General features: G+C 41.9%; 1 protein-coding gene across 1 annotated transcript; it reads left to right on the top strand.

The window, feature by feature from the left end:
• Positions 1-319: 319 nt before the first annotated feature.
• Positions 320-11,823, top strand: LOC117257808 (calcium-independent phospholipase A2-gamma-like). Its single transcript, XM_033628135.2, has 9 exons — positions 320-818; positions 3,337-4,863; positions 5,067-5,219; positions 5,308-5,465; positions 6,097-6,191; positions 6,306-6,477; positions 6,726-6,783; positions 8,028-8,222; positions 9,422-11,823. Exons 2-9 carry the CDS (start codon positions 3,433-3,435, stop codon positions 9,878-9,880), a joined length of 2,721 nt encoding a protein of 906 aa, XP_033484026.2. The 5' UTR covers positions 320-818; positions 3,337-3,432; the 3' UTR covers positions 9,881-11,823.
• The last annotated feature ends 63 nt before the right edge of the window (positions 11,824-11,886 follow it).

Genomic DNA, 11,886 nt, shown 5'->3' with positions numbered 1-11,886 from the left:
ACTGTGGACTGGCAGCTGGAGAGATGCTAGTTCACCTCCTGTGGCCTCAAGCAAGGAACAAATCCCCAAACTGTTTCAGGGTCGCTGTACTATGGCTGATCCTGTGCTGCCCCCCTAATTTATTGCATGTATGTGTGGTTTGTCTATTAAAGGAGGATACACGAAGAGGTGCATTTGAACTGCCACTCAAACCTATAATATATTTATGTATCATTATTAAAGCATATGACATGGCTGTATTAACATTTTGTAGTTTTATAGGTTACCTTTTTTTAGAATTGAGATTAAATACTGGGCTGTGAGATATTTATATTTACCTCCTTGTTTCCTGTACATTAGGAACCCAGTAAATATTTCCTTGGTAACCTGTATGTAGGCTACACAAAAGTAAGACTCTTTTATCTCATGTTGTGGCCTGTGCACAGTTTCTACGAAGCCTGCTTGTTTTTGAGGGTGTGTGTGTGTGTTTGCGTGTGAGTCGTGCTGTGACGCAAGAAGCAGCTAACATCAGCTCTCTGAGACCCTTTAGTTGTCTCCCCCCTCCCTAATTTTAGACTTGTGCTTCCAGCCTGGCAGTCAGCAGTGACACCACATGACCTTAAGCCTGTGTGGTCTTACAAAGCATTGGTGGTGCTTTTCCGCCCTCCAGTCCAGCTCGACCAATAAGATTAAAGTGCTGCACGACAGAAGGGTTGAATTAAGTGTCAAAACACAGAAGAAATAGTGGCAGATTGTTGAAAGTGGTGCACTAGGTTTCAAAAAACAGATTTGGCTGAAGAGGAATTGTGAAGAGAGAAGAAGCAGGTGTTGTGTTACAGGTAAATCTTAAGAGTATTCTTCTGTCTGACATTTCCTGTCAAGGTTAGAGTAGCTATAAGCTACTTTGAGTCATGACCTTCCCCCACTTAAGTTGAAAACAACAGTAGGAGACGTTTTACTACTGTATAGCCAAGCTGTCTGCCTTTCTCTTAGGGACGGCACCACAGAAAATGTTAATGAATGCACTGTGCTTTACATACTGATACTTTACAATACTCATTTGGTTAGTATGATAGAGCAACTATATGCAAAGCTGTCTTGTGTTGCCACATTTCTATGTCACATTACAGGCAGAATGAGGGTCATTTACACATCATTGGAACTGATACGTTTGCCCTGAGGTTTCATGTTACATTTATGAGGAGATGCAGTAGGTGCAAGTGCAAGGTTATTGCTGTTTGTACACAATCAGCTCACCCGTAAAGTGCACACTCTCCATCAGAAGTTACAGTATGTCTTGATTTAACTTGCATGTAGTTTTCCCCAGAGCATGACGACTTTGGTGACCTCCCGACTTTAACCCCACCAGCAGGTTAACATTGTCACGTACTCAGTGATCTATCTTTATCTGCCAGATGGATTGGCACAAGACGTTTACAAGCATTCATGGTTGGCAGACGATGTGTCCTGAAGACTTCTGATTCCTCATCTTTCCCTTTAGTGTCACCAGCAGGGTGACATTGATTGATTTTATTTGATAAATTGAAAATACAGATGTGCATACGGTGCAAAAACTCATCAGGAAAGTGACATGGCTCATGTGTGTCCCTGGTGTCTAGTCTAGGAGGCAGGCAGGTAAAGGGAATGACACGCATATGAAACTTGTTACCTATAACTCATTTTTACACTAATACTCCTGACAAAGAACATCAATATTATACAGTAATAAAAAAACAGTTCAGAAACCAGTCCAAAACCTAACCTGTCCTAGAAAGGATGTTTCACTATACCAATGTACTCAGCATCTGTTTTTTCAGCTACTTAGAGAAATAGCAGATTTAATTTTATGTTGGATTTTACTCCACTCCTCCCTTCATGCAGATAAATGTGCTTCTCCCTACTTTGCATTTTAGATTAGGTTGTTTCAGGTTAGATACACTAGCCCAGTGGTTCCCAACTGGTGGGTCCTGGGTCCATTCTGAATGGACCGCAAGTGACTTTTGAATGTGTCAAGTTTATAAAAACCACTTGATTTTGAAGTACAGTAAATTTCCAGAGTTACTTGACAGAGACAGCAAACTAGCTCGACAACATGGCCAAATGCAGGTAGGATGCTGAATATATTAAAATGTGTGGACCCTAAACTAATGACTAAGGAGAAATCTGGACCCCGTGGCTGGACCATTTGGGAACCACTGCACTAACCCTGGTATTCAAACCATAAGAGTCCCAAACATATGGAAAATACCTAGTAAAAAAATGTAAACATAGATTTTATAAAATGCTATAGACCATAATAAGTTTTACCTGTTGCATTCTACCTTCAACACTTTTTTTGTTCTTTTAACTTGGATATTTTTGCCAGATTCTTTGTCTTTGAATGGACCTCCCCAGTGACAGGGAGCACCAAAGATTTACTACTCTGTTCCAGTTCACATTCTTTGTTATTGAAATGTCTCTACAAATAATCATGAAAACTTTCGTCCTCTGATTTTTCATCTGATGCCAGGTTAAAATTTCAATACTTAAGTTTATAACCAAATACCTGTAAAAGTGGAACTCCCATCAGCCTCAGCTGTATGTTGTTTATTGCTAATTAACAAATGCTTGCATGCTTACATGTTGACTGAGATGGTGAACCTGGTTAACAATGTTATATCTGCAAAATTAGCTTGTTAGCATTGCTGATGTTAGCGTTTAGCTCAAACCGTCACTGTTCTAAAAAACTGTCTCACAGAGCTGCTGGCATGGTTGTAGACCAGGGGTAGGCAACCTGCGGCTCTGGAGCCACACGCAGACCGTCTCCATTGGCTCCCTGTGACTTTGACATAAAATTACGTGGAAATGAATAACGGTTATTTTTTAACATTCAGATTTCCATTTTTCATTGTTGTAGGCCTGAAGTGATTACAGAATTCTGCAACTGTCAAAATGTGCAGCCTGTACATCCAATTAAAAAAAGCTTTAATGTTTCATCAACTAAAATGCGTCATACGTCTATCACCAGGTGCCTTTTCCTCTAACTTAATGAACTTAAGTAGCGGTGGCCTGGAGTCTCTCTAGCGTGGCTAACTACGGGTTCCAAATCCAAAGAAGAGAAAGCCTTGGAGGAAAGTAAAGGATGTGTGGACAGATTCATTTGCTTTCACCACCAATGCTGCAAAGTTGAAGTGCTAAATAAGAGTAGCCACCTTGTAGGATCTCATATAACTGAATGACTAATGTTGATGGGCTGATTTAGACTTAATATGGCTTCAGACAGATTTTTTTGTTAGAAATGGCTCTTTTAACAGTAAAAGTTGCCACCCCCTGTTGTAAACTCTCGCCCTGATGTGTTTGTTTTGTGTATCTTCCTAGATTACTGTTGAAAATGCTGCTACAGCCTAAATCAGTGCAAGCTTAAGAGTCACATTTGGACTTTGACTGATTGCTGCTCACCACAACGGGTCAAACATGGGTCGCTACCTCAGCACCAACTTGTGTTCAAGTTCTGTGAACAAGACTTTGAGATCTTACTGCAAAATTAGTTACCTAATGAGCCTTCTCCGAAAGTACCCTCGTCTGGCTCAGTCACCACTCGGTCTGGATTTCCACAGATATTCACTGCTGTCACCTCCTCGTCCCTCCAGATTTACAAGAAAAGCTGCTTTTAAGATTTTAAACCACAGTGATACTGGCTCTACCTCTAATCACTTCCTCAGAGATTTTACCAAAGAACTAAAACATCTCCATGTGGTGCGTTTTTACTCGTCCTCCAATAAGAATACATTAAAATCCGAAGCTCCGGTTGGGATCTTTGAGGAGGCTCAGAACAGTTTTCTTTTGAGTTCACTGGGAGGACGTCTCGGTCAATCATTTCATAAAATGTCCAGACACATTAACGTTTATTTTAAGACAAAGGATGCTGTACTTCTGGCTGAAAACACTAGCGCTGTCGTGACAACTCCAGAATATCTTGGCAGGTCACAGAGGCGTAGTCTAAGTCAACGGGCAGTCAGAGAGCGGAATGTATCCAAAGGCAAAGACACAACACAGACCCTGAAAAGCAAAGGCAAACAAGAGAGCTCAGGATCAAGTCCTTCAACACAGGACAATTCTGGACTGCAACTATTTCACATGAGCTCTTTGGCGACAACATTCGGTGAGAGCTACAATTACGTCGCTAATCACATAAACTCCGTCTTCTCTCGCGGTTCTACAGAGGCTCAAATGCAGGAGAATACAGAAATCATTTCCTCCACCAAAGGGACAAACAGGAAGCAGACGAGGAGAAAAATGCAAAACACATACATCATAAAGTCGAAAGAAGCTGAAATGTCTCAAGTGAAATCAGGTGCAAATCAGGCAACAGTGGAAGCTAACAATGTCTCCAGCAGCTGGGAGGAGGGCTACCTCCTCTTTGCAAGGCACATCAATAAATACTTTGGTGCAAAGGTTACAGAACAAGTCAAACAAGATCAGAATAGGAGCCTTCCTATAGAAAAAAGCAATTACAAAGCACAGTCTACCTCACCAGCTCAAGGTGCCATGTCACAACTGAAGCAAGAAGAACCTGTCAGCCCTGTCAGTGGGGGCCTTTTCCACAGCAGCCGTAATACCACTAACTTTGGGGAGAACTATTTCCAAATGGCCAGTCACATCAATCAGTATTCCAAGGGTCAAAGTGAATTGAATGAGGACATCAATAGAAGTGTCCTAACAGAGATGGACCCTGGATCAACTACCTCTGAGAGACTCAAGACTGTATCCTTTATCGACTGCCTTCGCCACCCCACGAGTGCCATCCCTGACCTCCTAGGTGCTTATCTAAAGCTGGGCCCCTTGACACAGAGTAGTAAACCCAAACCTGCCATCACTTCGCCAGAGGCAATACTGAATAAAAAGGTGAGCTGACATGTTCAGAGATTGATCAAGAATATGAGAAACTGATCATGCTGAATGCCTTATCATGCCTGATCTTAATTAAGCTTAGATTTGAATTGAAGCTATGACCCCACATGTTGCAAAAACATTGCTGGTAATGTTAGAGAAGCTAAAACACATTAAACGCAAATGTTTATTAATAATTCCTGGTTGTATGTTCCCAGCTCGTCTTGAATCGGAGGCAGGCAGAGGAAATGACGCGAAGGTGGATTGTCACTCTGTCCCAGGCTTCATCTCCAGAAGCTCTGTTAGCCTGTGTCGAGGCACTCAATGAGCACCTCATCCGTTACCCATCATGCAAAGCTGTGATGTGGCAGGTCTGTTGGAAGGGAAACGAGTACTTTTACAAATATTCAACAAACTGATTTGACCTCAGTGAATTTTTAATGGTGTGTCTGTTTCCAGGAGAAAACTGCAGTCATGCTGTTGAAGAGGCGACGAACCTGCAGAGATAGTCAGGTGCTTCAGAGCGCCTTAAGAGAAAGCTTGGCTCTTATCGGTTATGTGGATCCAGTCAAAGGTCGTGGCATTAGAGTGCTCTCAATTGATGGTGGTGGCACCAGGTAACTGTAAGAAAACTGACCATTAAAGGAGCTGTATACAACATACAAAACATTAATATAGCAGCAAACAACTATTTGCTATAAAGATATAGTAGATTAATGGCGTCACTAGCTCCCTTTGTGTGTGTTGCAATCCGAGCTTCTCTGTTCTTTGTTGTGGTAGACGGCCCGGCCACGCGTGCGTGTCAGTGCGTGACATGAGTCCCTGTGTGTTTATCTCACTGGCTAGCTGATCGCCACTGCTCTGTACTGGGCCTATACTCTAGTTTCCACTGATATCAGGACACAGCATCATTTTGGAAGCGTAGTTTCCACCCTCTGGTTCACCATTTGTCAGTTCTGTCAGCACTGATGCCGTTGCAAGCACTGTTTACACTTATCATGCTGTTAACACTGTTGTAACACTGCTGCTAGCCGCCAGCTAAGCCACCTCCACGTTCAGAGCAATGAGCAGACAGTCCCGACTCAGATGCTGAATTATAGATATGCTCTTAATTTCCTTTAATGAAGGACTGAAGCAGCAATTTGGGATTATTTTTATTATCAATGAATCCGTAGTTTAATTTATTTTCCTTATTCAATTCATAATGTCTTTGCTCTGTTTTATTTATTGTGTCTTTGCCTTTTCCAGAGGTGTGGTGCCTCTGCAGGTGTTAAAGCTCCTGGAAGCTGAGACAGGCAAGAAGATCCACCAGCTGTTTGACTACATCTGTGGAGTGAGCACAGGTGACAAACAACAGGATAGCTAAATAGTTTATTCTCACCAACATCTCAATGCTTTTCAGTCTGAATCCGTCAGTTTGTGTCTCACTTGGGTGTCTCTGCATGTGTTTATTAAAGGTGCAGTTCTTGCCTTCATGCTGGGTCTGGCCCATTTTTCTCTGGAGGAGTGCGCTGACATGTATCGTCGTTTTGGCTCTGAAGTGTTTCGGCAGAACCCGCTCATTGGCACCGTGAAGATGGGCTGGAGTCACTCCTACTACGACACTGAGACCTGGGAGACAATACTACTGTACTAGAATTTTGATTTTATTTCGGTTTTATTTAGAATTTTAAAGCACAACAACTCAGGAGTATTGTGAGGCAAAAATCCCAGAGGATAGCGCTCTAAAACATTACCAGAAAACGAATTTCCAATAGATAGATATAGAGTTGAAAACACTATACAACTACTTCAGTGAAAGAAGTGAATTCTCAACATGTTAATAAGATGGCAATACAGTCTGGTCTGACAGAAGCTTTTGTTTTCATCCTGTTTAGAGAAAAGCTGGGAAAAAGAGTACTTATCAAAACAGCAGGAGATGAGTTGAGTCCCAAGGTAAGAATGCTGCAAACACCATGGTATGAGATTTTACAAAAACTCCTTTAGGCTCACAGCACTGCTAAAATACTGTTGGATTCATGAGGCTACAGCTGCTAAAGCAAACCCCCTGCTGCGGTCAAAATAAAAGCATTATTATTAGCATACTAGTCCATACCCATAGCTTTGTCACCTTCTACCTATGCCAATCCTCAATGCCTATGTGCAGTTTCACATAGATTGACCACATCAGTGAGTAGAAAAACGTGGGACAGACAGAATGACACACTGACAGTTTCCATGATTATGTACAGCATATCATACCATGACTTAGTCACACCAAAAATTAGAAAAAAAACAAGCATTGGGCCACAGGGGGAGCCACAGCGATTGGTCACATTTTAGCCATTTTTAAGCATTTTTCTGTTCTTATAGCGCCACCCAGTTGCCAATTAGAGTTAAATTTCTCCAGTCACCTTGAGGTGTCCTGTTCTACATATCTACCAAGTTTAGTAAAAATCTATATGACGGTTAGGCCTAGATAAGAAATTAGCTCTCTAGCGCCCCCATTTTGTTTGATGGGGTCAATAATGGAGGGGTCCCCTCAGATTATGTGTGGTCATATGCCCACAAAGTTGTGTGGTGATGGGTGAAACCCTTGAGATGTTATACACCTTTATGTGATGAGCCACGCCCTCCGCAATATTCATTGCCTTATAGTAGCTCAGTTTTAGTAAGTTTTCCAACTTTTGCCAAGAGGGAACTTTAGATATTGGTCCCTAGATTATGTTCACCGAGTTTCATGCAGATCGGTCAAACTTCCAAGGAAGAGATCGATTTTAAATGTTTTTCAAAAAATTCAAAATGGCGGAAAATCTATATAAGCGGAAGTTATGGGTGCTTGAGGCAAAATTGTTCCTAATGAGGAGAGGCATCTCTGTGCAGTTTCATGTCTCTACGACATAGGGGGCATGAGATATGCCCATTCCAAGTTTGCAATTTCAATCGGTTGCTATAGCGCCCCCCTTTGGCCAATTGATGTAATATTGCTTCATTTGCATCCTCCCATGACCCTCTACCACTGTGCCACATTTCACATGGATTGACCAAGTCAGTGAGGAGAAAAACGTGGAACAGACAGAGTTTTCGTCATTATAGATAAGATTAGAACCATATTTTTGTTGTTGATGCTTAACATCAAAATTGCAGTGTGCACAGGTTTTGTGAACATGTCACAGAGGGTGTTGTTGGTGTCTGCTCAGGTTTCAGCAGTCAGCGCAGTGGTTAACTGGGGTACCAGTCCAAAGGCCTTTGTCTTCCGCAACTACAACCACAAACCAGGGTCTCTCTGCCGCTACGCAGGAGGCTCAGGCTGCCAGATGTGGGAGGCAGTGCGAGCATCATCAGCTGCCCCAGGATACTTCCAGGAGTTTACCCTACAAAGTGACATTCACCAGGTAGGAGGGTGATGTCATTGCTGCATTTTAGGTGGAGTTTTGGAACTAACTATGCAACTTAAAACACATTTATATGTGAATTAAACAGTAATGTGGTAAATGAGAGATAAGCAGAAGACAATTATAATTGTGTGACACATCAGAAGCCCTCATTTGCAGCCTGTGTGAACATTTAGAAGGAGAAGGCCGTGAGCGAGACAATGGATCCCTTTATTGTAGGGAGCAAATTACAGCAAAGCACCAGTGAAGACGACCTACCACTGAAATGAAAGAGAAAAAAAAGCAGATAGTATCACGAACTACGAGCTACCTGTCTTATGTCATGATAAGAGTGATAACATGTTATTGTGCACAGATATAAATACAGGCGTGCCTTGAGATTTTGGCTTGCCCTCTGGCGCACCTTGGGCACAAAAAGTTTGACAACCACTAATTTAGGCGACTGGTGTAGCAATAGGAGTGTGAGGTGCTGTCCTGTTCCTCCTCATCCTGTGCCACAGCGTTCAGAGGTGGCTTCAGAGTGTTGCTGCCTGTGTTCAGGAGGGGCGAAGTTGAAGGAGCAGACATAATCGCCTTTCACTGGAGCTGTACCTTGTATCATTCTACGTGACATATAAATGATTGATTGATAAGGGACTGTGTGAAACTAATTTATTGAGGAAGCTGGGTTAAACATTATGTTTCACTTCATAAAAACACAAGGTCTTCCTCAGCATAATTACATTGTTTTTGGCTCCTCTCCGTGACTAAGAGAGACAAACTTGTTTACTCTTAAAAGCTTTATGAATTTAAGGTGGTGTAACCCAATTACATTTAATGGTAGAATAATTTTCACACAACCACCAATTAGGCTACTGAAATTAGGACAGTATTGTTTTCCTGTGTGAATGACTTGACACACCTTTATGACCTGTGGTGCCCACAAAGCCATATTTTTGTTTTAACTTCAAAGACAAAATGGTAATATCTGGGAAGAAAAATCCACCCTAAAAATGTCAACTGTCCTCCCTTCAAAAGAAAAAAGACAGTGTTACAATCATTTGTAAAGCTGTTTAGTTTTATTATCTATATTCATGTTCCAAGTTAACTAAATAGAAGAATCAGAATTTTGACAGGGATTTGTGTTTTGGCTCTTGAGTTGGTTTGAATTGAGAAAAAAATACATCTACACACTTATAGATTTCTGTGTGTCTTCGTAGGACGGAGGGATTCTCATGAACAATCCCTGTGCCTTAGCTGTCCACGAGAGCCGTCTGTTGTGGCCCAACCAGCCCTTCCAGTGTGTGCTGTCACTTGGCACCGGTCGCTATGACAATGCTAAGAAGGGACCTGCCACCTCCACTAGCCTGAGGGCCAAAATCAGCAACCTGGTCAGCAGTGCCACCGACACTGAAGGGGTCCACACCCTTTTGGATGATCTGCTGGCTCCAGACGTGTACTTCCGCTTCAACCCCATGTTGAGTTCTCTGGTGTCCCTGGATGAGAGCCGACCGTGGGCCCTGGACCAGCTGCAGAGAGACACCCAGAACTACCTGGAGAGAAACCGGCTCAAACTGGCCCGGCTCTGTTTGGTGCTCGGGGCGGAGCGCTCAGCTGCTAGCAGAACTAAGGACTGGATGAGCGAGAGGGCGTGGGAGATGAAGCAGAGATGGGTGTGAGTAGGTGCAGTGTGAGGTATATCCACACGAAGGAGATACAGGCGCACACTGATACAGGCTGTGGACAAAACAACAGAAACAAAACAGGAATTTTGTTCAAACATGAAGATGAAGCCCATTGAATCTGGTGATCCCCTGACTTTTGCTATAGCGATACCATGATGTTGACATCTTATCTTACTATATAATGACGAAAACTCTGTCTGTTCCACATTTTTCTCCTCACTGACTTGGTCAGTCCATGTGAAATTTGGCACAGTGGTAGAGGGTCATGGGAGGATGCGAATGAAGCAATATCACATCAATTGGCCAAAGGGGGGCGCTATAGCAACCGATTGAAATTGCAAACTTTGAATGGGCATATCTCATGCCCCGTATGTCATAGAGACATGAAACTTTGCACAATTTTTTGAAAAACACTTAAAATCGATGTCTTCCTAGGAAGTTTGAGCGATCTGCATGAAACTGGGTGAACATAATCTAGGGACCAATATCTAAAGTTCCCTCTTGGCAAAAGTTGGAAAACTTACTAAAACTGAGCTTCTATAAGGCAATGAATATTGCGGAGGGCGTGGCTCATCACATAAAGGTGTATAACATCTCAAGGGTTTCACCCATCACCACACAACTTTGTGGGCATATGACCACACATAATCTGAGGGGACTCCTCCATTATTGACCCCATCAAACAAAATGGGGGCGCTAGAGAGCTAATTTGTTATCTAGGCTTAACCGTCATATGGATTTTTACTAAACTTGGTAGATATGTAGAACAGGACACCTCAAGGTGACTGGAGAAATTTAAGTGTAATTGGCAACTGGGTGGCGCTATAACAACAGAAAAATGCTTAAAAATGGCTAAAACGCGACCGATCAGGTTTTTTTCCTAATTTTTGGTATGACTAAGTCATGGTATGGTATGCTGTACATAATCACAGAAACTGTCAGTGTGTCATTCTGTCTGTCCCACGTTTTTCTACTCACTGACGTGGTCAATCTATGTGAAACTGCACATAGGCATTGAGGACTGGCATAGGTAGAAGGTGACAAAGGTACCAATGGGTATGGACTAGTTTGTGATTATTAGTAAAATTTCTCATCAACTAATGGATGCATTGCCCTGAAACTTGGTGCAGACATTAACGTGCCCCTCAGGATGATTTCTAATAACTCTGGTGATCCCTTAGAGGAGCTTTTTGTGCATACATAGGTTGAATTAACTTATGTACTGATCAGCAGAATGGATCGACAACCACCGTGTGATTTCAACCTCAAGTAAGAATCTAGTTGATGCTAAGCTCCCTCAAATTCGTCAAGGCCGTTATAAGATGTTTCTGCTGTTTTGTCCACTTCCTGTTTATATATGTACTGTATAGCAAATCAGCATGATGCTAAGAGCATGGCTCACTCTAGGGCTGCACATTTAATCAAAAATATTTTTAAAATTGCCATATAGCCAAGTGCAATATCCAAAGGAGCTGCCTTTTTGATAAAGGCAAAATGTGTCACAACAGACCATTTTAAATGAAACATCGGCCTACAAATCATATTCCAGACATAAGGCACGTGCTTTGGACAGATACCCCTCAAAAAATCATATTGTCATAATTTTTTTATATATTTCTTGGTAAAAAATTATACAGAAATTACCATTCGCACAACAACTCATATTGCAATATCTGTCAGTCACTCAGATACAGCATTTTATTTGATGAGTCCATGACGTAGAGCACGACATGCACGTTCATGACAAAAGCACTTCCATGCACTTTGTTAAAAACACTTTGTGTACTGTGCACATGTAACATTTACTGATTATTGCTATTATTACTGTTGCACTTCTCAGTGTTGTTGAATGTGAAATAAGTTATGATAAATTTGTATATATGTTGTGCTAATGGGCATTTTATTTGTTTTGAATAAATTCCTATTTATAGACTCTTTTCCTTGTCATCAAAGACTTTTCTTCTGTACTAAATGCATCAAAGCACCACTTCTTGTAAACC

This window comes from Epinephelus lanceolatus, chromosome 8 (assembly GCF_041903045.1).
Source record: "Epinephelus lanceolatus isolate andai-2023 chromosome 8, ASM4190304v1, whole genome shotgun sequence".
NCBI classification, from domain to species: domain Eukaryota; kingdom Metazoa; phylum Chordata; class Actinopteri; order Perciformes; family Serranidae; genus Epinephelus; species Epinephelus lanceolatus.
Note: the sequence above shows the minus strand (reverse complement) of the source record. Positions and strands in the feature narration are given on the sequence as shown.